The sequence below is a fragment of the Phocoena sinus genome, chromosome 9 (genome assembly GCF_008692025.1).
Source record: "Phocoena sinus isolate mPhoSin1 chromosome 9, mPhoSin1.pri, whole genome shotgun sequence".
Lineage (NCBI taxonomy): Eukaryota > Metazoa > Chordata > Mammalia > Artiodactyla > Phocoenidae > Phocoena > Phocoena sinus.
This window is the reverse complement of record NC_045771.1, coordinates 89301355-89325289: the sequence shown is the minus strand read 5'-3', so window position 1 is coordinate 89325289 and position 23935 is coordinate 89301355. Positions and strand designations below refer to the sequence as shown.

The 23935-nt window shown below is 47.1% G+C and overlaps 1 protein-coding gene across 5 annotated transcripts in view; it reads left to right on the top strand.

Annotated features, from left to right (window-relative positions):
• Window positions 1–2207: 2207 nt before the first annotated feature.
• Window positions 2208–23935, top strand: part of ATXN7L1 (ataxin 7 like 1) — a 245234-nt gene continuing 223506 nt past the window's right edge. For 3 of the 5 annotated variants that reach the window (XR_004351333.1, XM_032642221.1, XM_032642220.1), the window contains exons 1-2: window positions 3161–3368; window positions 3875–3943. Coding sequence is in view for 4 of the 5 variants with exons in the window: in XM_032642221.1 (XP_032498112.1) it covers window positions 3188–3368; window positions 3875–3943 (250 nt within the window). In the remaining variant the exon portion in view is untranslated. Of the gene's footprint in view, window positions 2353–3160; window positions 3369–3874; window positions 3944–23935 lie in introns of those variants that run through there. The other 2 variants (XM_032642218.1, XM_032642217.1) reach the window with 2 other exon arrangements.

The window sequence follows — 23935 nt, the reverse complement described above, 5'->3', positions numbered from 1 at the left end:
TAGTTACAAAGTCATAGGTGGGTTATAGTTTCACAAAGATGGTATTATTATCTCCATAGTCAGAGAAACTGTGGAAGGTAGAGTAGAAACTACAATTATACCTTATAACTCTAACTGCAATAACGTATACGTGTTCTACGTGTTCTATCAGTTAAACATGGCAGTGGTATCCAAAGTCTTGTTTTGTATAGAGGCCAAATCACTTTTAGATTCCAGCCCATACTTTACTATGTTGCAAACTAAAATCCCCCCAGCTAGAAGGGAATAATGTTTGGGCTGTCATATCATCTTCAGGGTGCTGGGCAGAAATAACTTGAGAAACTCAGCTGGGATAGTAAACTAATGTTAAAATAGTGAACCACTGCACCTTAGATGCCCTTACTTTCCCTGCTGATAAACAAGCTTTGATTTTTCTTGAGTGACTTAAAGTGGCTCCCAGGAGAGGAGACAGAATTTTCTGGAAGCTCAAGTCACTGACTCCCAGCCCCTGGGCTTGAGTCCCTTCATCACTGTACCCTCCACATACCTCAAGGAGGGTAGGGTTGTAACAGCCACTAGTGTGGTGGCATCGCTGTCACTAGAGACTTTTTCCCAACAGTTACATCATGACCTTGTCCTTGGTGAACTCTCTATAAAGTAGTGATTGAGTTTAAATAGCAGAAACTTGAGTACCCAAAGGATAAAGATATATTACTATACTCAGCATGTAGGAGATACTACTGTAAACCAGCTGCACAAAGCTGGCCAAAAATTTCGAGAAGGATGATACACAGTTCACAGGAGGCTCAAAAGAGGAACAAGGGAACGTTGCTCAGACTCTTCCTTTGTTAAACGTATTTTTCTAGTAAGTTTTTTGTTAACCCATCACTTTACACCCAAACCACTCTGTATTAGTTATCTATTGCCATGTAACAAGTTACTTAACTTAAAATGACAAGCGTTAAGGATCTCACAGTTTATGTGGATCGGGAATACAGGCTTGACTTAGTTGGGAACCTCTGCCTCAAGGTCTTTCACAACTGTGGGCCAGGGCTGTGGTCTCATCTCCAGGCTCGATTGGAGAAGGACATGCCTGTAAACTCTCGTGGCTGTTGACAGGAGTCAGCACCTCATGGGGTACTGAACAAAGAGCCTCACTTCCCCATGGCCTGGTGGCCAGAGGCCTCCCTCAGTTCCTTGCCACATGTACCTCTCCAAAGGGCAGTTCACAACTGCAAGCTGTGGCCTTCCCTTAGAGCAGGCCAGTGACAGCAAGAGTGAGCAAGACAGAAGCCACAGTCTTTTTGGAACCTAACCTCAGAAGGGACATCACTTTGGAACCTAACCTCAGAAGGGACATCACTTTGGAACCTAACCTCAGAAGGGACATCACTTTGGAACCTAACCTCAGAAGGGACATCACTTTGGAACCTAACCTCAGAAGGGACATCACTTTGGAGCCACATTCTGTTTGTTAGAAGCAAGTCACTAGGTTCAGCCCACAGAGAAGGGGAGGGCATGCAAATCGGGATGTGGGGGTCATTGGGGTCATCTTAGAGGCTGCCTACCACCCTTGCATGCACAATGAGGAATAAACACCAAAATGGAAGGAAAGTTGGAAAGCTGTAGGGGAAGAGGAAAATGTTCTATGATCTAATTACTTCTACCTCTGAGCTCGCTCTCTCCCTTTCCCCAAATCCAGTCATACAACGTACTCTCTGATGAGGCCCTTCTTCACAGTGTCTCTCATACCTGTCTCCTCCTCTCCACCTGCATGGGACCATCAAAGTTCAGGCCTTCCTTTCTTCACATCATGAATAGTGCAGCACTACTTTTCTAACCAGCTTCCAGAGTCCAGTACATCCTAAACCTGGCTTTGAGGTACAGGATGCCAAGTGCAGGAGCATAAGATGACAGGCACAGCAGACCTCAGTACAAAGCAACTTCAAATCCATGCTCTTCAGCCATGGGGCAGAAACAGAGGTTGTAAGAACTAAAAGGGTGCTGGGGGAAATGAGGGAAATATATCGATTGTGGGGGAGTGTCCGCATATTTTAGGTAATTCCTAGTAAATTAAATGACTTTTTTTTTTTTAAGAGAGAGATACCAGAAGACCTTCTAAGGCCTTTGCTGCCAACCCCTAGGGAGAGGGGGGGAAATCTCAATTAAAGCCTCAAATGTCCAAAATCCAGAGAAAATTTAATGCTTCCTTTCTAGCTGGCCAAAGAAGTTAAGCCTGAAGTGAATTCTCCCAGCAATCAGATTCCCGCCGTCGGTTGCACGCGCTAATCCGGGCCATCCTCATCTCACAGTGGGGAGCGCTGGAAACGGCTCCAGGGGCTTGGCCCGCTAAGCAGCATCCTCCGACAGTGGGTGAGTCCGCTCTCCCACTATCGTGATCCTGGAGCAAAGTCTACGCAGTGGTTCTCTGAGAGCCGGGGAGACGCGTCGCGCGGAAAATCTGGGGGGACCCCGGCCCTGAGTTTTGAACGCCCCGCCGTCTGAGATGGGAAGGCAGCTCCTCTCGCCCCAAACTCACCTGCTTTTTAGAACCACTTGCATCTACCCACTGGTCTCAGCTCCCAAAGGCATCCGCAGAATCCTCCACGGCCCAAGGTACACCGTGAAAGACACGGTGGAGGGAGAGGTGGCTGGGAGGAGAGGTCCCAGGGTCCCCTCCCTGGCTTGGGGTGGTCGTCGGGGAAGGGGGCTGCTCGGCCCCTCCCCACTAAGCGGCGGGAATCCTCGCGGGGGCGCCTCACCGTGGGCGACAGGCACCGGCGAGGGAAGGACGCGCTGGAGGGGCTGCGTGCAAAAACTTTCCGTCTTCGAGCGCAACTCTGCGGGGAAGACCGTCCTTCCCACGGCCCCAAGTCGCGCCTCTCTCAGGCCATCCCCGACCCCTGCCCGCACGCGCAGCCCCTGCGACTCCGGCTCCCAGGTGCCGGCGGTGGCCACGGCGCCGTAGCATCCCAGGGCCGGGCGCTGCAGCCTCGAGTCCCGGCGCGCGGCCCCGCCCCCGGCGGCGGGCGTGCGGGCGCCGGGCCTCGGGGTGTCTCTCTGGTGCCCCTGGCGGCGGCGGACGCCGAGAGCCGAGCCGGGCCGGGCGCTGAACGCCGGCTCCTCCTCCTCGCTCTCTCCTCCTCCTCTGCCTCCCTCCCTCCCTCCCTCCCCCTTTCAGAACACTCAATGTCGGAACGTTCCGAAGATGACGTCGGAGCGTTCTCGAATCCCGTGTCTCTCGGCTGCTGCTGCCGAAGGAACAGGGAAAAAGCAACAAGAAGGAAGAGCAATGGCGACACTGGATCGCAAAGTGCCCAGTCCGGAGGCGTTTCTGGGCAAACCCTGGTCCTCCTGGATCGACGCCGCCAAATTACACTGCTCCGACAGTAAGAACCCCACCGCCTCCTCCTCCTTTTATTACCCTGTAACCTTTCCATTCACCTAGAGCCACTGGGAAAAAGTGTGTGTGTGGAGAGAGTGGCCCCCGGTGTCCTCCATGCTTCTCCCTCTCTCTAAATAAATACACACAGAGACAGATCATCAATGCACAGAGAGAGGCCCTGCTGCCAGGGCTGTCTGTCTGTCTGTCTGTGCCCGCTCCCCGTGGCAGCCCGCGGGGTGGGCTTTCACAGCCCCACGGTGTATCCGTTCAAAAGGCTACTCTGTTGCTGCTTGCATAGTTTTTTGGTACCTATCTGGGCCAGGTAGATGGAAATACGGACTTGGGAGAAAATGTTGCATTGTCAATTTTTGAAAGATTTTCATATCCAGTATTTATATCGATCTGTTTGCAAATAAACACTCTCCCTCCCCCCCCTTGACTTTGGCTCCCCCCCCCTTTTTTTCTCTTTTTGTCCTTATTTTCTTTTTTCCTTTTCTTTTTCATCTGCAGATGTAGATTTAGAAGAGGCTGGAAAAGAGGGTGGAAAAAGCAGGGAGGTTATGAGGCTTAATAAAGAAGGTAAGTGGAGCTACTGGCGTCTTAGTGTTAGCATGTGTGGCAGAATCTTCACAGGATTTCGACTATAATGTGAATTGTTCTGCTGGGTACAGAGTGACTAAGGCTTGTCAAAAATTGAGCACGCCCAGGTGACTACTGCTTCGTGTTAACTTCTTTCAAAGTATAAATACAACTGGGGGGTAGAGGCGAGGAGGTTGTTGACGGCAGAAGTTTCCTGCACTTCAGCTGGAGTCCACATTTGGACCTTCTGGTGCATATCTGCCATTCGCCTTTGGAGCATCATTGCCAAATGGTGCGGGGTGGAAATTGCTGAAATGAGGAGCGGGGCTCCCTTCACAAGCACCCCAGCCTTCCTCGTGGGTAAATACACAACAATTTAATGAACCCGATGTGGTCAGTCATCCCAGCAGCTACTTCTCCACTCTCCCCTGAAAGCCATGGTACGTGGCAAACCTTTGCAGCAAGTTACGTTTGGCACACTTTGTGTTTGGTCACAGATTGTTATGTGGTGAGCAGGGTTAGGGGCATCTGTGTGCAGCCCCCAGTCGGTCACCCATCTCTGCTTCCCCAGCGTGGAATGGAAATACAGTACCTGAAATGGGACACAGTGAGTAGCTAGGTCATCCCAGACGGAGGCAGGCGAGTGAAGCCACAGCCTACTGGAACTGGGCATCAAACACACATGGTCATCATAAATAAATCATAGCCTATTCGCGTTTGCAAGCCTGCCATATGTAACTCTGACCTGTGGGCTTCACATGGAGCAACTCCAGAGGCCACTTTCTGCTGAACAAATGGATGGGTTCATTTGAATTGTGATTTACTAACTGGTGTCTTGTAAACGTAGTTGGCTGAAATTGGGGGTGGGAGGAGGTGCAGGGGGGCAGAAGAGGTTGGCAGGAAGTGTTGAAAGAGTTCAGCCATAAGTAGGCCATAGGAGCCTGGCTCATCCAAAATGAATGGAGAAAAGGCCATTAGACACAAAAGAACGGTCTCCCTCATAAACCATGGTGTCACCCTGGTAGGCAGCTGAAACCTGCTTGGAAAGATGGAACTCATTTTGTGGATCACACCTCAGACAGACGGTTTTCTGTGCCCAATCATTTCCTGACCATCCAGTGAGAGGAGAATTTGTGCTTCAGAAAAAATGACATGGAGGTTCAAATGCATGCATATTCAAGGACAGCGCTCTAGCGTAATGTTTCTGCTAATTAAGCACTTTGGGAACGAAACCTTTTTCTAAAGATGTTTGCTTCTAAATATCTTAGTGTGATCTTGACATGTGTCTTTAGGATGCACAAGGGAATGATGTCAAGTGGACTTCTTACAAGCGGCAGCTTATTTGTGCACAATGTCCTTGTGTGTTGGCATTGGAAAGTATCACTGGAGATTGTTTTTCTTCACAAACTGTTAACATCTTTAAAAGCTTACGGGGGGGCTTCCGAGGTGGCGCAGTGGTTGAGAGTCCGCCTGCCGATGCAGGGGACGCGGGTTCGTGCCCCGGTCCGGGAAGATCCCACATGCCGCGGAGCGGCTGGGCCCGTGAGCCATGGCCTCTGAGCCTGCGCATCCGGAGCCTGTGCTCCGCAACGGGAGAGGCCACAACAGTGAGAGGCCCGCGTACAGGACTCAGTTATCAGACCACTGGCAATGAACAGGTTTCCACGAAAGGAGATGAAGTTGTAAAAACCTTTAAAGTTGAATAAAGGTTATGGTATGGCCCAGAATTGGCACCTCTCAGACCTGCGTGATAGATTATCACTATAGCACACAAAACTCATATTCTGCACCCTACTCTGGGCTTCTGGTTCAAAAAACTCTCATTCTCAGATTCTCTTTGCATCATGAGAAATAGATTCTTTTAAGGAAAGAAAAAATGTAAAGCTCTCCTTTCCTCAGAAGTCACAAGTGGTACATCCCGTTTATTATATCCTTTTCCTGTAAAGGTACAAAGATTTAGCTCCTAATGATATGTATTTGCATTAAGGACCCCCACTGTTCAGTGTAACATGCAATTGCTGAGTTCACCAAATAGCCATGGATGGGCTGAAATCTCCTTGTTTGTGGGCCTGGTGGAATAGGTCTGGGTTAGCAATTCCTGGAGGTCTTCCTGGCATGTGCACACAGTTTTCTTTATGGATAGCGTATACACATATGAAGTATATATCTCTTCCCCATGGTGAGGAGTTTAAAGGTTGAGCTGAGACTTGGTGTCAGGGTGTTTGGTTGCCAAAGTCCCCGGAAACACTGGTTGCCTTAGTCTCGCTGTTGGCCTTGTTGGAGTCATTGTGTGGCAGGTCTCAGGATGAATATGGTTGTGGATGGATCTCTGCAGGACAAAACGTGGCCTAGGTGTGATTGTGTTTCTCCGTATGTGAGCATCCATAGACTGACCGGGATGTCATCAACAGTAAGCAGGTCTTGAGGTTTGTGCTTTAATAGCAATGAATAGATAAAGTTTAGGAATTCCAAGGAAGAAATGAAGGTATATGATCCAGATTTTGATATTTTTTTTATTGTGGTAAAATAAACATAACATAAAATTTACCATTTTAACCATTTTAAAGTCTACAATTCAGTGATACTAAGTACATTCACCGTGTTGTACAACCCTCAGCACCATCCGTTTCCTGAACGTTTTCATCATCTCAACCAGAAACCCTGTCTCCACTGTATAATAATTTCCCAGTCCCCCTCCCCCAGGGCCGAGCCCTGGAAACCTCTGTTCTATTTTCTGTCTCTATGAAGTTGCCTATTCTAGATACTATATATTTGCAATATGTGTCCCTTTGTGTCCAACTTCTTTCACTTAGCATCATGTTTTCATTGTTCATCCGTGTGGCAGCGGGTATTAGAATTTCATTCCTTTTTATGACTGAATAATATTCCATTGTATGTACATGCCATGTTTTGTTTATCCATTGTCTGTTGATGGACATTTGGCTTGTTTCCACCTTTTGACTATCGTCAATAATGCTGCTGTGAACACTGTGATGTGATATTTTTTATAGACTAAGCTCAGGGAAAAAAATTAGGCTGGGAAAGTGAAAAAATAATCATTTTACCTTCTGCCTCCATCTGGCCACAGCTTCAGAAGATACAGGAAGGACTTGCCGACTTTTGAACAACCTGATTATTGTGAGATAATTCCTTCTGTGTTTCTTGAACTTTTTCTACTTCAATTCTCCACGTATATCAGTATGAAATGTTAACTGAATGCTTTGAAATTTCTGTAGTAAAGTCTTCACACTCATGTTATTATTTTGTCCAAAGTTAGCTAAAATTATGCTCAAGAGGAATTTGGCAAATACTTTTGAACCTTGCCAGATCATCACCTGGGTTCAGAAGGTGTTGTTTATTCCGTGCTTGTGTGTGGTCATGTGGTGTTATATTGAGGGCAGCCTGAAGCGGTGAAGGGAGCAGGGGAGAGGACTTTAAGCCCGCTTCCTCATCCTGTATAATATGACCTTGGGAATATCACTTCCCTTGTCTGGGCCTGTTTTCTTTCTTGTAAAGTAAGGGAGTGGATTAAAAGTCTCCTGAGGTCCCTTTGAGACCTCTGAACCTAAGTGTCTCTGTTGAATGTACCTACATTTGAGATGCAGTCATACTAGACAGGCTGTTTTTTGAAGAAACTTAAAAAAAAAAAAAAAAGCAAGCCCTCACATTAAAAATACCTTACACTACTACATCCTGGGTTTATTTTCTCCTTCTATAATCTCTTGGTGGCAAACCTCACTGCATCTCCTACAAAAGCATATTGCGCTGCAAATAGTCTGTGAATGGTATGTGGCCTTTAGGACTCTGAGAAAACTGAGGGTCTGAGTCCAAAGCCCAGGGTGATGTGTTCCCCGTAGTGGAGAGGGGGTTGACCTCAGTCAGCTTGGATCCATCAAGCACTGAGATTTCCTAAGAGGAGGAGTCCCAGAAACCTGATCAGCCTAATCTAATATGTGAGCTGCCATTATGATAGAAAATTCCAAGGCCATTCATCTAGCTAACCTTTTAAAATAATTTTCTCACTCCAGCTTCATAGATTTATTGGAAGACTTTTTTCAAGCTAATTGGGGAAAAGCTCTGTGATTTAGAAAGATGTCTCCCTTTTCTAATTGCCTCACCTGAACTTTTTTTTTTTTAAGAACGTCATTTCATAAATAAGGACCAGGTGCCTATGGCTCGTAAGTGTCCTGGATTATACAGGTTCGGAGATAACAGGGTTGTTATAAGGACTTACTGAGGTGATACAAAGGGCTTAGCACAAAATAAGCACTTAATGAATATGTGCTGTTATTATTTTTTAGATGTTATTAGGATTATCATCATCATGTATTAATGAAGCTAGTTCTAGAAAATTTTATTATTATAACCAACTAGGATTTTTAACTAATCAGTGATGAACAGAAAAGATATACTCAATCAGAAATTTCATTTTTAGGGTAAACCATGTTATACTTTTATAAAGCTAAGGATTTTTTAAAAACTGATTTCTAGGGGCTTCCCTGGTGGCGCAGTGGTTGGGGGTCTGCCTGCCGATGCAGGGGACATGGGTTCGTGACCCGGTCCGGGAGGATCCCGCGTGCCGCGGAGCGGCTGGGCCCGTGAGCCATGGCCGCTGAGCCTGCGCGTCCGGAGCCTGTGCTCCGCGACGGGAGAGGCCACAAACGAGAGGCCCGTGTAACGCAAAAAAAAAAAAAAAAAAAAAAAAAAAAAAACTGATTTCTGTGCTATCCATGCTTTTAATGGAGTACAGCTGATATGTAGTCGTTGATAACTTTTATCAAGAGCTAGAGAAAAATACTTTGGCATTTTGGGGCTTATGGCTGAGAAAGATTTACAGAGTTCTTTCTGGGGACCAGGAGGTCTAAAAAATAATTTTTTAAATAATCGATCAGTTGTTTAATCTGATCAGTGAAGATAGAAAGTCCTAATGGGTCATTGTTTGGGTCTTTTGGAAACCTACCCTCATTACTTCGGGGGTGTGTGTGTGTGTGTGTGTGTGTGTGTCAGTGTTCCCAGGTATTTCGATTTCATGTAGGTAAACTTGTGGAATGCTTCCAGTTTGAAAACTGTTCAGGGGACAGTAAGATCTTGCTGTGACTGTGAGAGTTTGCTGTTCTCCTGAGATGCTGGTGGAGTCAGGCTGGTCTACAGGAGGAAGCACGGAACGTGGGAATGTGTTCAACTCAAGTCTAGGAGTCTTGCGTTTATGGCTGGATGGGAGCAAATCGGAGAAAAGATGGCAACTGACCTGGTAAGAATGGAGGGTTCTTAGAATCCAAGCCAGGGAAGCCAGCGACAAGTGGTGGTGATTTCTAGTAAACTGCAGACAGTTCCCCTTTATCCTCATACGGACAACTCCATTATCTATGCTAACAGGCGATAGGAAGACACCAAGTCCACAGATTATATCGATAAACCTCATCTTCGCCACTGATTTCAACTGCTTTCTCCATTAAGCCTACCTTCCTCCCCTTTTGCTAACGAGCAGCAACATTTGTTCACTTTGGCGCTTCATTATCATCTCTCTTCTTTTGCCCAGTGCTTGGGATGAAAGGACATGAGAGACAGAGTGGCCTCAAGGTGGTAGGAAGGAAAGATGAAAAGGAGGAGAAGGGCTTGGAGAATGAATCAGCTTCACAGCTGCATCCCGTCGTTGGAGGGCGGGGGGCGGGGAGTGCCAGAACCAGGGCGGCAAAGCCGAGGGAGGGGATTTCCAGCACCATCTAGTTTTGAAAATACACAGCCTTTAAAATGACTATCTCTTTAAATATACAAGTATTTCCATGTGCCTGGGTTCTCATGTGGAGAAAATGTGGCTCTGGCTCCTTCCAGAAGGTACGGTCACCTTGTGCTGGGTTCTCGTCATATGTCAGTCTACAAGAATGATGCTTTTATCTCTGGAAAATGTAGACTATTTCCCTCTCTCTTTCTATCTCATCTAAATGCTTCTTATTTTTTAAAAATAATGTTCACGTGTTACAAAGTTGAGAAGGGTATGCAGTGAAAAGAAAGTCTCCCTTTTACCCTTGTCCCCAGTTGCTTGTGTATCTTTCCCAAGATAGTCTATGTGCATTCAAGTAGATACATAGATAGTTTTTCCTGCCTGCTTTCCCCACATGGCTGATAGCATCCTATAAGTATTGCCTAGTGTCTTGCTCTTTCCATTTATCTTAGGGAGTGGTCCGTATCAGTTCATGAGGAGCTACTGCAGTGTCTTTTTGGTGCCTGCTTAATGGGAGGATGGTTTAAGCCTCTGGGTGTCTTGCTTAGTTTTTAATACCCCCTCCTGCTTTCTTGGCCTCCGTCATGCATTTGAGACTGACAGTGGGACAGCACTGGGCTAGGCCTGGGGGGACAGCAGTGAAAAAGCGCAGCCCTTGCATTGTGGCGCTCCCATCCTAGCAGCCAAGGCAGACATTATAAAAGTCGTGGCGACCGTGCTGAGTGTTCTGAAAGGGAAAATTGGGGTACTGTTGGAAAGCACGACAGGGGGCCTAGTTTAGGTTAGGGGTTCAGTGAACGCCTCCCTGAGGAAATCTTGTTTATGCCAAAACCTGGAGAATGAATGGAAGTTATCCATATGCAGGGCTGGGTGGGACAGAGCTAAAGGAAACAACATGTGTGCAGGCCCAAAGTGAGAGAACGTAGAATGTTCTAGAAACTAAAAAGTCTGTTGCTGGTGTGATGATAGCAAAGCAGAGAGTGTTCTAAAGTTTCTCAGCAGGAACACTACTTCTTTGTGGTGGGGGACTGTCCTGTGTGTTGTAGGATGTTTAGCAGCATCCCTAGCCTCTGTCACTAGATTCCAGTGGCACCTACCCCTCCCTTGAATTGAAAAAACCAAAAATGTCTCCAGACATTGCCCAAGGTCCTGGGAATGGGGTGGCAGAGTACCAGATCACCCTGATAGAGAATCAGTGGTGTAAGGTGAGGCTAGAAAGGCTGAGAACACAAGAAAAAGAGACTCAACAATATCCTGCTACCATCTTTCTGTTTCTTAGGCCTGAGTTCCCGGTGAGGCAGCCTTACTGAATGCTTAGCAAGCGCGCGTGGAGCAGTGACTGTCCCCCGCACGGTGCTACCTTTGGGAGCATCTAAAGAGAGAAGACTCCATCCCTCAAGCAGTTCTCCTCCAAAGGTTTCCGAGACAACCCCTCCAAACCTTTGTGTCCATTCTGTAGTAAATGGTGACAGCACTGAGATTCAGGTTCTAATTCCGGGTGGCCCAGCCCTCCCTCACTGCGGGTGGAGGAGACCCCAGGGCGCCGATTCGGATAATGATGGCATTTATTGTACAGGGGTCCCTGATGTCAGAAGCGTCACAGTGAAGCATTAAGGATTTCAGTTTATATTTAAAGTCAGGCTGGAAATACAACTGGCGTTCTGTGCAGTTGATTACCTGTGGGATTTGTCTGAAATGGGGATCCACATGATGGAGAGCAAAGCGGCTGGTTTCAGGATTTCCACATTAAGGATTAGAAAATAGGAAGGGCAGAAGAGGATCGGATTCCTGAGGGCTCTGGCCTGTGTGCCAAGTGGTCTGTGGCATTATTTAGGCCTGGAAGGCCATGTTCACTCTAGCCAGTGGCTCACAGAGGCCTGCTGCCTCCGCTTCAGAAGTGATTTAGGGAAGTTAGGCAGATTTGGGTTTTGCCTGGTTTTCTGTGTACATCGTGTTTATATCCTTTGGGCTAAGCTTTCATTCATGACGCTTTGTTTCATTCATGACATCCTTTGGAAGTAGACATAAAATGGTAGCAGCAGACACAGGGAGACCCTGTCCTAATCAAATCCCTTTTATCCAAGGACCCCATCCTCTGAGGTGGCCCAATGTTCATGTCTGGAAACTAGGGTCATTTAGTGACTGCAATAGAAGTGACATCACCAAGATGGTGACATAGGTCATTCCCGACTTTGCCCCTCCTCACAAGAACAACTACCAACTATTCATGGACAAGACACCACTGGAGAAAATCCTAGAACACAGGGGTGAGGCTGAAGCACAGCCCTGCGCCACAGAGAGCAAGGCAGATGGCTTTAGAAGGGTCAGAGGAGCAGCTACACATGACTGCGTGCCCCTGCCCCAGGCCAGCAGCACCCTTGAGGAGACGCTGCCCCTCTCCTTGCAGAGGACCGCAGGGACATCCACACCCACCCCCCCAGTGTGTGGGTCACTTCTTGGGAGCCCTGATGCCAGTCTTGCCTCGCAGGGACCGTGGGGGAATCTCCAGGGCTTGACCACTGGGAGTCCAATCATGACCGCAGCAATCACAGGTAGCTCTGATGGAGAGGGAGAGGGTTGGCCGGTGGGTTGACCTTCTTCCGAATTGTAGAAACTGAATGTCAAGGACTGACTTCCTTGTGTGTCTCTCTCCTAAAATTCTTGGTGCGATGTTCTGCCGAGGTTGGGCTCCCAGCTAATGCTGGTTGGCTGGCTCTCTCTTACTCTCTCCTGTGGCAGAGCTCAGATTGGCCACATCAGCCAAATGGACTTGGATTTGGATCCTGAGGCACTTGAACTAATGATGAGAGCCTAGGAAAGCCGTTCCTGCAAGTGAGCTGAGGCCGAGGACCCTTACCATGCCAGCGTTAGACTCGGCTACGCAGTTGCCTCTAAGTCAAGCTGGAATTCCACTGTGGGGAAAGCTTTTGTTTTTATGTGGATGCTTTATCTTTGTACCTGTGGTTTCATAACACAATTCTGCTTGCCAATTTCAGGGATCAGGTGCTTAAAGAAGAAAGGAAACCAAGTAAATACTCTCTAGGGCAGGACAGAGTAACATCCGGAAGATAAAAGTGACTCAGTGACGGGCTCCTTGAACATAGAAGCAGTTATCAGTGTACCTGTTCTGTGAAGCCAGTTGCGGTTCTCTGAACATTAACAGTTCAAGGACCCCTTTTGCCGGGGGATTGTGGGAGCAGGGGAGCTCTGTGACCCTGCCGCAATACACCAGTAGGTCATGGAGTCCTGGGTTGGGGGTGGGGAGACAGGACATCCAAACTGATGACACTAACCAGGGTATGGAAGATGGTTGAGACCTAGTTTGGTTGTATCAGACCAAGGTGGTGTCTAGCTCTTTCTCAGAGCATAGTGGCCACAAAAAGACAAATACGATATGATTTCACTTATATGAGGTTCCTAGAGGAGTTATATTCATTGAGACAGAGAGTAGAATGGGGGTTGCCAGGGACTGAGGGAGGGGGGAAGTGGAGAATTTGTGTTTAATGGGTACAGAGTTCCAGCTGGGAAAGTTGAAAAAGTTCTGGAGATAGATGGCGGTGACAGTGAACTGAACATATAAAAATGGCTAAAACGGTAAATTTTTATGTTATGTCTATTTTATCACAAAAGTGCATTGGCATTGCAGGCTTAGAAGCTTCATGGAGCATTATTTAAATCTGGACTCAGCCACTTAGTAGCTGTGTAATAGGATAACTTTTCTGAGCCTCAATTTCCTCATTTTCAGAATAAGAATAATAGCAGCTCTCAGGGTTGATGTGAAAACACATGAGATACTATGTGGCATACAGTAGGTACTCAATAATGTAAGCTTCTCTTATGGTGACTGTCACTTTTACCAGGAACTTGGGTCCTCTTCCTTGCCTTAGCCGAGCTGCCACTTCCAGGGGACAGACGGCATCCTTACTGCTCCAGGAGTGTGCCTTGACTCACTAGGCATCTTTGGTTAATATTTTTTCCCTCATGCTTTAAGGATGCCAGGAATAAAAACAAGAAGAGTTGGACCCATGTCCCTGTGCTGTGAGTTTTCAAGGGCAAGTCAGTTTCAGTTTTTCCAAAGTGTGGTCATTTGGGGGACCCTGTGTTGGAATCACCTAGGTACTTAGCATCCCAGGCTGCAGTGACACTGAATCTGAAGCACTCAGAGTGGAACACAAGAATGTGCATTTTAACACGCTCCCTAGGTGGCTCTGATGTTTACTGAACTTTGGTTACAGGAAGTGGCTCTTGACCCTGCCCACCTTGGGAATCCTTTGTGAAGCTCTTTAAAGGCCGAGGCACCAGGACCACTCCCAGACACTTGGATTCCGTAGGTCCAGTTTAAGGGGTTCTGGGGAGCTGCTTATATGTTTTTTAAAATTTCTTATTATTATGTGTATTTAAAAATAACAATCGTAGCTGCCATTTACTGAGCATCGAGTAGGTGCCAGACATAGAGCTAAATGTGCATTTTTCTCATTTAACCCTCATGACACTCTCTAAGGCAATTCCTGTATCAACCTCATTTCAGAGATTAGGAAACTGAAGCTCAGCGAGGTTAAGTGATTTACCCAAGGTGATATAGCAGGGAAGGAGAAGAGCTGGGATTTGAACCCAGAGGCAGGCTGATTCCAGAGGCAGTACTCTTAAGCACTGTGTCATAATGTTTCCCTAGGAGCAGGGCTAGGACTAAGGGGAGGCCGGCGGGGCCCCCAGAACACACGTTTAAAGATGCACACACAGGCTCCTGCAAATGCACAGCGAGGGCCTCCTTAAATGCTGCACCCGAGAACCTCACTCACCTCACTCACCTCACCCTAGTACCAGCCCTGCCTCAAAGAGTATGTTCTTTAAGCAAAATGGTTATAGTTTTCTTCCCCCTCATGTGTGTACGCCTGTGGCCTGCTGATGGGGCCCCAGGTCTCCCCCTCAGTGAAATGCTTTCTCATCCCAAGGCCCCAGCTCTGGGGCCTCTGTGGTCAGAGCCCTGGCCTCAGGGAAATCTCAGGAGCTGACTTAAACTGTTCCTTTTTGGGAGAAGGTGTTAGCAGAGATGGTTGCCAAGCAACTCCAGGGGCATCTATCTACAGTGATGATTTCTCTTTTTTTTCCCCCTTTTGAACATCTTCTAGGCCGCTTTTTAGTTTCCCTCTTGGCAGTGGGATTGTTAGTGATTTCATGAAGGGTGTGCTCCTTTGGATGCTGGAACAGAGATTCCTTTTCAATACCCTCCAGTTAGAGGTGACCTATTGATGGGCAATGCGCCTGCTAAGTGGGTGTGAAAGACCTTTGACTTCTTCAGCCACAGAGATACCCTAGTTGTGACTGGCTCTGAGGGGCAGTGACAAAGAAGAGTCTGTGGCTGGACTGGCTGAGAGAGGCACAGAATGCATCTCCCACATGAGGATAGGGCGACGTGGTGATGTTCAGGTCCGTGACTCTAGATTTCACCTACTCCCCATTAACTAGGGTACTTAGCATTTTGTACGTGGGGACCTGGCTGGTCCTCAAGGAACTGGATGAAGATCTCTCTCTCTGTCTCTCTGTCTCAGTGGTTTTTAGAGACCAGGGGATCCCTCGACATGTGTTTCCTCTTCAGCGCTGTCCCTCCTACGCAGTTCCCTCATCAGCGTGGGGTTTCAGGTGACCTTTGATGGGCCCTAGTCCCTTGGTCTGCTGGCCGGTGTTTTGATCCTCCTGAAGAGGCCCAGAGCTCGTGGGCTGGAACACCTTTCCCACGTGACGGAATCTGCCGCAGACTGTCAGGAAGAAAGGGGAACACTGGGAAAGTGAAACCGGTCACGTTTGGGTGAGGCTGGCTCCATTTGGCCCACCCACCAATGACAGCCCCGTGACCCTCGTCCCCAGACTCCGGGCTTCTGTTCCTTGGCACTACACCCTTGACCTTGACCGTTGTGTCCTTCCTCACCGTCTTTTGCAGAAGCAGGGCAAATGGACTCAAATGAGTCCTGTCACTTTCAGAGGCTCAGACCAAACACGTAATGGCAGAAGACCTTTGAAAAGAGAGGTGGCTCTGTTTTGTGCAAACCCAATATAGAATAATCCAGCCTTGGACCGATTAGGGGGCTGTTTGCTTTCCAAACGAAATTATTGGGGATTTCATTAGATAGTAGACTGCCCTTGAGCTTTTTCAACACCTTATTTTCTTTTCCAAAGATTTGGTGATGCCCACTTTTTAATTAATTAATTTATTTTTGCAGTGCTGGGTCTTCATTTCTGTGCGAGGGCTTTCTCTAGCTGTGGCGAGCGGGGGCCACTCTTCATCGCGGTGCGCGGGCCTCTCACTATCGCGGCCTGTCCCGTTGCGGAGCACAGGCTCCAGACGCGCAGGCTCAGTAGTTGTGGCTCACGGGCCCAGTTGCTCCGCGGCATGTGGGATCTTCCCGGACCAGGGCTCGAACCCGTGTCCCCTGCATTAGCAGGCAGATTCTCAACCGCTGCGCCACCAGGGAAGCCAGGTGATGCCCACTTTTAGGCCTCTCCTGCCAGCCCCTCCCAGCTCCCCCCTTCCTTCCAGGGTTTGCTCTGTGGCAACCCGCCCTTCTCCTTGCTCACGCCTCTGGCATACTGCATTGGATAGCCCCTCACAGGCATCCTTACTGCACCCCCAGTCCCTCCCAGACCCAGTGCAAGTGCAGAGCCTTCTTTGTATCTTCCCTTAGCCAGTAGCTCGAGAAAGACTCTCCCTCCCTCCCTCCTCCCCTCCCTCCCTCTCTCCTCCCCTCCCTCCCTCCCTCCTCCCTTCCCTCCCTCCCTCCACCCCTCCCTCCCTCCCTCCTCCCCTCCCCGCTCCGTGTAAGAGCAGTCCCCTGCCTCTCTCCCATCCCTCCTGGCCCTGAGCCCCCATCCCAGGCTAGCCCGCCTCATAGCCAACCTAGGTTTTTATAATAGCTGCTTAATTGGCCTCCCTGTCTCCGTCTTCCCAGAATACCAATTCAAAATTAATCTCCCGAAAAGTCACATTTTATCAGGTTGTTCCTGGAATGAAAACCCATCATCACTTCCCCATTGACCACAGTTAACGCAGTGTTCCAGGTCCCCTGTGCCTCAGTCCCTTCAAATCCTGACAGGCGGTTTGCCCCTTACGAGCCCTGTGCCCGTCTTTGGTCTTTGCCTTCCTCTCGTTCAGCGGGGCCCAAGCCCCAAACACTCTGCGGGAGCTTCCCCAGCTTCTCAGGCTGCACAGCCCGTACCTCCTGTGGACCCCATGCTGCTGGCCGTACCCATCATGCACTTTGGCCCCTACATCGTACACTTCCTGGCCATTCCATTGCTCACCTGATGTATTATTTTCACAACTGCATTATAATCTTGTGGATTTGGGGGGAAGGGAGGAGGGACCACATCATTCCTTTTTCTTTCCTATTTTCAACTAATAAGAGTGTTACAATTCAGCTAGACATCCAGTTTGGTTTTCAGGTACGTGTCTTGTGAGACCTGTATTTTTATTTCTTTTTTTTTCTTTTTAATGTGGTAAAATACAAATAACATAAAGTTTACCTTCTTAACCCTTTTTAAGGCTACAGTTCAGGACTGTTAAGTACTTTCACATTGTCGTGCAACTAATCTCCAGAACTCTTTTCATCTCGTAAAACTGAAACTGTATCCTCTAAACAACTGTACATTTATATTTTCGTTTTTAAAAGCAGTCTGGAGATGACCTGTGAGTTTCTTTGATTTAGCACCTGATTTTTTGAAGTTGTTGAGATTCTAAGAACTGGCAGGCCTCCTGAAGTTTCTGTTCAGGTGACTATTTGGAGCCACAATGCAAAAAGGCCCAGTTCAGCGTAGCGTGTGCAGCCCCAGGATCCTCCGTGAGTTCCTACATCAGTGGTGAAAATGCAATGCAAAAGCACTGTAGTTTGGGCCCAGCGTCACAGACACCTTTGAGCAGCCTGAAGTTTCTCGGTTCGGATTTGCTGATAAACCCAGCCCCCTGCAGCCTTGTTTCTTTTTTGCCCCACCATCTTAATGTTAAAATTAAAATTTTTCCCATGTATGAAAAAAGTTGAAATAATAGTACCACGGTCATTCATATACGCACCCCTTAGAGTTAAAAATCAGTTCACATTTTATCTGATTTCTTATAAAGATATATATTTCTGTATCCTTTGAAGATCAGTTGTAGACATCATGCCACTTCACCTCTAAATATTTATCATTTTGACACATCTTGATTGTGTAACCTTGAGCTACTCACTTAAGTTCTTAGAGCCTCACCCTATATAAGTATGTATGTGTGCTTTTGCTGAACCATTTGGAAGTAAGTCACAGACAGCATGACACTTCACCTCTAAATACTTCAGCATGCGTCTCCTAAAAATAAAAGCATTCTCCAACATAATCATAATACCAGTATCACACTTAGAAAACTAGTGGTAATCCCCTAATAGCATCTACTATTTGGTTTGTATTCAAATTTCCCCAATTGTCTGTCCCCGCCCCCTTCAAAAAGTTTATAGCTGCTTTTTCCCGTAGATGTTTTTTAAATATGTATCCAGGATCCCATCAAGGTTCATGCATTACATTTGGTTTTTATGTCTGTTTAGTCACTTTAAATCTAGAAGAGTGCCCCCATGGGCGTGTGTGTATATATGTATAGATATATACAATATATGCATATGTATATATTTCTGTATATACATGTATGAAACATTGCTGTTTAAATTGTTTCCCATTCTGATCTGTCTGATCACTTCCTCGTGGTGTCATTTACCTTCTTTCTCTATGCCCTGTTTTCCCTCCATACTGGAAGTTAAGAGCTGGAGTCTCAGATTCAGGCTCGACATTTTGGAAAGAATACGTCCAGGTGATTCTGAGGGCTTCGTTAAACATCTCATCAGGGGCACATGATGTCAGGGTTCCCATTATTAGGTATTGATCACTTGGAAAGGTGGTGACCACCTCTCCACTGCAAAGATATGTTTTCCTTCTGCAATTAGCATGCCATTTTGTGGGTTATGCTCTGGAACTGAGTTAGAACCCTATTCCCCAAAAAGAAATTTCTTGGAATCATCTTAGCCTCCATTGATTATCCTTGCTGGATCAGTTATTTCTTTGGGGATCGTGGAATGGTCATTTTCAAATTCTGTCATTCTGGGAATTTCCTGGCAGTCCAACAGTTAGGACTCCTTGCTTTCACTGCCGAGGGCGCAGGTTCAATCCCTGGTCGGGGAACTAAGACCCCGCAAGCCACGTGGTGCAACCAAAAAAAAAAAAAAAAAGTTCTGTCATTCTGATCTACATTTACTGGCTGGCATTCGTCTACAAAGACTTCTTTCTCATCAACAGGGATGAACTATTAAGTTCCTCCTAAAAAGGCAGAGTTACATTTCCCCCTCTAATTACCAATTTTCAGAGTAAAGAGTTGAACACCTGTGGTTTGAGCTAGGGAGGGCGAGGGCAAGGACTGGGCATATTTCAATAAGATGCGTGAATAGTGTGAAAACCCATAATCAATGGGAAATTCTAGATAGCTAGAGTGAGCTTTGTATGCAGAGCTCCGAAGTAAAGTATGACCATATCTTGGTTGGTAGAGTATGAGTTTAAAAACATTGAGAAACATTTTCCCACAGGCTCAAGTGACCCTCTTCTTTAATTTGGGGAAGGAAGAAGATAATTACACTTAAAATAACCGCTCTCCCATCTTCCAGCAGGAGCCCAGCATTTAGCCTGGGTCCGGTGAACTGCTGAAGTTAATGGCAAACCAGGATGAGTGGTGCTCCTTAGGTTCTGAAGCTAGAGCAGTGCTTCCTGCATCACCCATTCACTAGAAAGTGACCAACCGCCCGGGCACTGGGTGGGGCAGTGTGCAGGATGCACAGGTGCCATAGCCCCGGCCCTGCCTTCCAGGAACTCGGGACTGAAATGTGAAATTCATTCACGTTGTGAATGTGGCTTGAATGAGTGGGGCCCAGGGAAGGAAGAGATTTCAGTCTGCTGCCTGCACGACCTTTGACCTGGGGGAAGGGGCTCTTTGCTTTGTGCGTCTATCTGGAGCACAGGGAAGGGTATATAATTGGAGCCAAGTTATTGTTTGCGGAATGAGTGAATGAATGAATGACTGCTTCATCATGGATGGCTAGGACTTGAAGTAGGCCTAATGAGGGCTGTGAGTTCCCCCAGACAGTCGCTTTTGGAAAAAGGAGTTAGGGTGAATCCTGGATGTGCCATGAGTACTGAAGAGAAACAGTTTGTAATATATTCCAGTGGCACACCCACTCAATACCCACAACACAATTTAGTTTTTTATGGTGTTTTGAGGAAACAGGCGCCTTTTTTGTCTGGTAATGTTTGTTGCTGTCTCTGTTCATTGTACTGGGAGGAGGGTCAGTGTCTCTCTGTCTTTCACACACACACACATTTTTAGGTCTTAATGCTCTGGAAGTTAATCTGGAAGTTCTTTTCTATTACAACCAATGTTGTGCTAGTAAATGCTTAACAACCCACTCTCTAAACAAATTTGCACGTGTACATGTATAGGTTTATTATACATTTTACTGATAAAAGGCTGTTTAGCATACAATTTATAAATCATTCAATATTTAATACTCTTTATGGTAAATTTCATATCATCTGTTGATTCTTGCAGAAATCTTTTGTTGATTTTTGCCAAATTCTTATGCCCCCAGCTGAACTAAGGTCGAAATTGACAAACAAGTGTCCATCTGACATAGTGCTGGTTGATACTTTCATTTAAGTCCGTGGGGAAGATGAAAGTGAAAGAACAAAGATGTATGTGGGAACTTTGCTTGATTGTTGGTGACAAGAGTGACTTCCTTGCTGAATTGGATAATAGTTCTCAAGTGCTACCAAGAGAATGTGGCTTCACTTCTGTGTTTCTTCAAATATAGCTATCAACATGATATACTTTTTTTCTTTTTTTTTAAATTGGAGTATAGTTGATTTACAATGTTGTGTTAATTACTGCTGTACAGCAAAGTGATTCAGTTATACATATATATGCATTTGTTTTCATATTGTTTTTCATTATGATTTATCACAGGATAATGACTATAGTTCCCTGTGCCATACAGTAGGACCTTGTTGTTTACCCGTTCTATATACACCAGTTTGCATCTGCTAATCCCAAACTCCCAGTCCATCCCTCTCCCACCCCCCTCCCCCGTGGCAACCACCAGTGTATTCTCTATCGACATGATATACTTTAAAATTTGCATTACTAACGTTTTCTCCGTCACCTTCTTAAAACTAGGTAATCGAATAATAAATCAAGCCCTGATTTGTAGCATTTGATGATTTCTGTGGTGTAAGCTCTCCTGTCACCACATTTCAAGCCATCAGTATGCTATCACAGAACTCAGAGTTGGGAAGAGATGTGCATTAGAACACTTAACATAGGATTTCCTCCTCTGTGCAGATAGAGCAGATGTAAAGAACTTCGAGAGCAGCAGTTGGCAGACTATGGCCCATCAGTGAAATCCTTGTCACCTGGCTTTGAAAATAAAGTTTTATTGGAACACAGCCATGTTGAGTAATGTATGTATTGTCTCTGGTTACTTTTGCACTCACCACCATGGTAGAGTGGAATGGCTGAGCAGAGACCCTCAGAACCTAAAATATTTACTACCTGGCCCTTTCTAGAAAAAGTTCTCAACCCCTGCTCAAAGCATAGATAATAGTAAAATGTAGCAAGGTGAATAGAAGTGGTAACTTTTGAGTATTTATTCTATTTTTTAAATATAATACATTTAATTTGAGCTTATATAATTTTTAATCATTTCTTAATTAGCTCACCAGATTCCTGAAAATTTAATAATCTGCTCTTGTGAGCCTGTACAGGCCAGTCCCAGTTCACCATTGAAATGCTTTGAGGGGTTCAGCTTGTAGTGCCAAAAAATGAAGCTCTCACTATTAGGAAGAAGCAGCTGACAACACCAGATTGGAGGGGGAGCCACAATGAGAGGGACTGGAACTGCTTGAAATTGTGGTCTAATTGTCCGCAGAAATCAGAAGAAAGCATTTTTGAGGTTAGTTTTCATATTTTTTTTTCCCCTTCTTAGGGTCTGGGGTTTGTTTTGGTTTTTCAAATGAGTTTTCTTCAGAGCTAATTTAAAAACTCAATACAGCCTGCGTTTCTGACCAAATTTTGCATGCATCTGTCTCGAGCCCATTTAGGCCCTGACAGACGCCCGGCAGCTTTCTGAGCTCCCGCAGATGTTCTGTGTCCCGAGAAAGGAGGACTTCCTGTTGCTGGCCGAGAGTGAGAGGCGAGGTGGTCCCAGCCGTTGCCTTGTGCAGGGGTTTTCCTTGCTACCACTTCCTGCCGGGTGCCTTTGAATGGATTACAGATGGTTAGAAAAGACTTCTTGGCACAGCGAGAGGACCAGTCTCCAGTGCTTTGCGGGGAAGGATTTATAACAGGATGGTAGTTGATGCTGACCCAGAATGGGCCTGGCTGCCCAGCCTTCCTGGAGAAACCAGCTGCCTGTGGGTGGAGGGGAGGGCAGGGAGAAGGGGATGTTTACATTCATGTGGCACCTTTCATCCAGGGGGCGGTCTCAGATGGCCGCGTGTCCAAAGGTGTTAGACCCCTGTGGAGGTGTGGTGCCCGGGGATTATGTACTGGGGTCATGTTCTTGGTGTGTCAGGCTCTTATGGGAAGTGTAATAAATCGTCATATCTTTTCAAAGTGAGGTAAGGGCAGGCGCAGCTGTTGACTTTTTTTAAGTCACAGTATAGAGCACAGTTAATTTTTACATGCTTTTTTTTCGGTCACACAGCACGGCATGCATGACCTTAATTCCCAGACCAGGGATTGAACCCGGGCCCCCTGCAGTGGAAGCGCAGAGTCCTAACCACTGGGCCGCCAGGGAATTCACATTTAATTTTTAAACTTTTAAAAATATACCTAACATAAAATTTACTATTTTAGCCATTTTAAAGTGTTCAGTTCTGTGGCACGAAGTACGTACACAGTGTTGTACAGCTATCACCACTATCTATTTCCAGAAGTTTTTCAGCATCCCAAACAGAATCTCTGTATCCATTAAATCAGTGGTCCCCGACCTTTTTGGCACCAGGGACCGGTTTTGTGGAGACACGGTTGGGGGGTGGGGAGGTGGTGGTCCAGGCGGTATGCAAGCCGTGGGGAGCGATGGGCAGCGGCAGGTGAAGCTCTGCTCGCTGGCCCACCGCTCACCTCCTGCTGTGCAGCCCTGTTCCTAACAGGCCTCGGACCAGTAGCAGTCTGTGGTCTGGGGGCTGGGGACCCCCGCATTAAACGATAACTCCCCATTCCCCCCTCTCCTCAGCCCTGTCAACCTCTCCCCTACCTTCTGTTTCTAAGAATTTGCCTGTTGTAGCTACTGCAGAGAAGCGGAATCATATGGTATTTGTGTTTTGTGACTGGCATATTTCACATAGCATCACGTCCCCAAGGCTCATCCGTATTGTAGCATGTGTCAGAATTTCCTTCTTTTTATGGCTGAATAATATTTCATTGCATACGTGTAGCACGATTTGTTTGTCCATTTTTCCATTGATGGACACTGGGCTGTTTGCCCCTTTGAGCCATTGTGACTGCTGCTTCTCTGGACGTGGGTGTCAGATGGAGTCAGACGGAGGCCTGGAGAGAATCGGTTTGTCCGAGATGATTCCTCAGCCCTTCCGAGGTAACTCAGCTCAGGTGCGTCTCTCCGTCAGAGCTGCCAGGAATACGTGTGCAGGAGGCCCCGTGTAGGTGTGCCAGCCGAGGGGTCGGAGGAGCTGTGACACCCTGTCAGCTGCATCTGCCCAAGGCTGTTTTACTCTGCAGCGGAGTCCTGCCAGGGTGGAAAATCTGAGAGGCCAGATTGCACGTGGCCACCGCTGCTTTTGCTTCCTGGGCAAGAGGAGGCACTTTGCTGGGCAGAGGCTGGTGCAGAGGATTCCTGGGGTTGGGTCTCCCTCTGCCCGAAATCAGGACAACCTTGGGCAGTTGCAGGGGCAGGGCCTGGCGAGCTTCATGTGTGAGAGGGGGTAGGATGGTAAGGTCCCTGGGGCACAGAGCCAGCAAAGTGCGGTGGGAGAGGCGGGGAGAGGCTTGGGGTGGTGTCTGAGTCCATCCTGGCCGATAGAACAAAATACCAGACTGGGTGGCTTATAAACAGCAGGCATTCATTTCTCACAGCTCTGGAGGCCAGAGGTCTGAGATCAGGGTGCCAGCATGGGTCAGGGTCTGGTGAGGGCCATCTTCCCGTTTGCAGGCTTCCCACTGTGTCCTCACCTGGAGGAAGGGCTGGGGAGTTCTG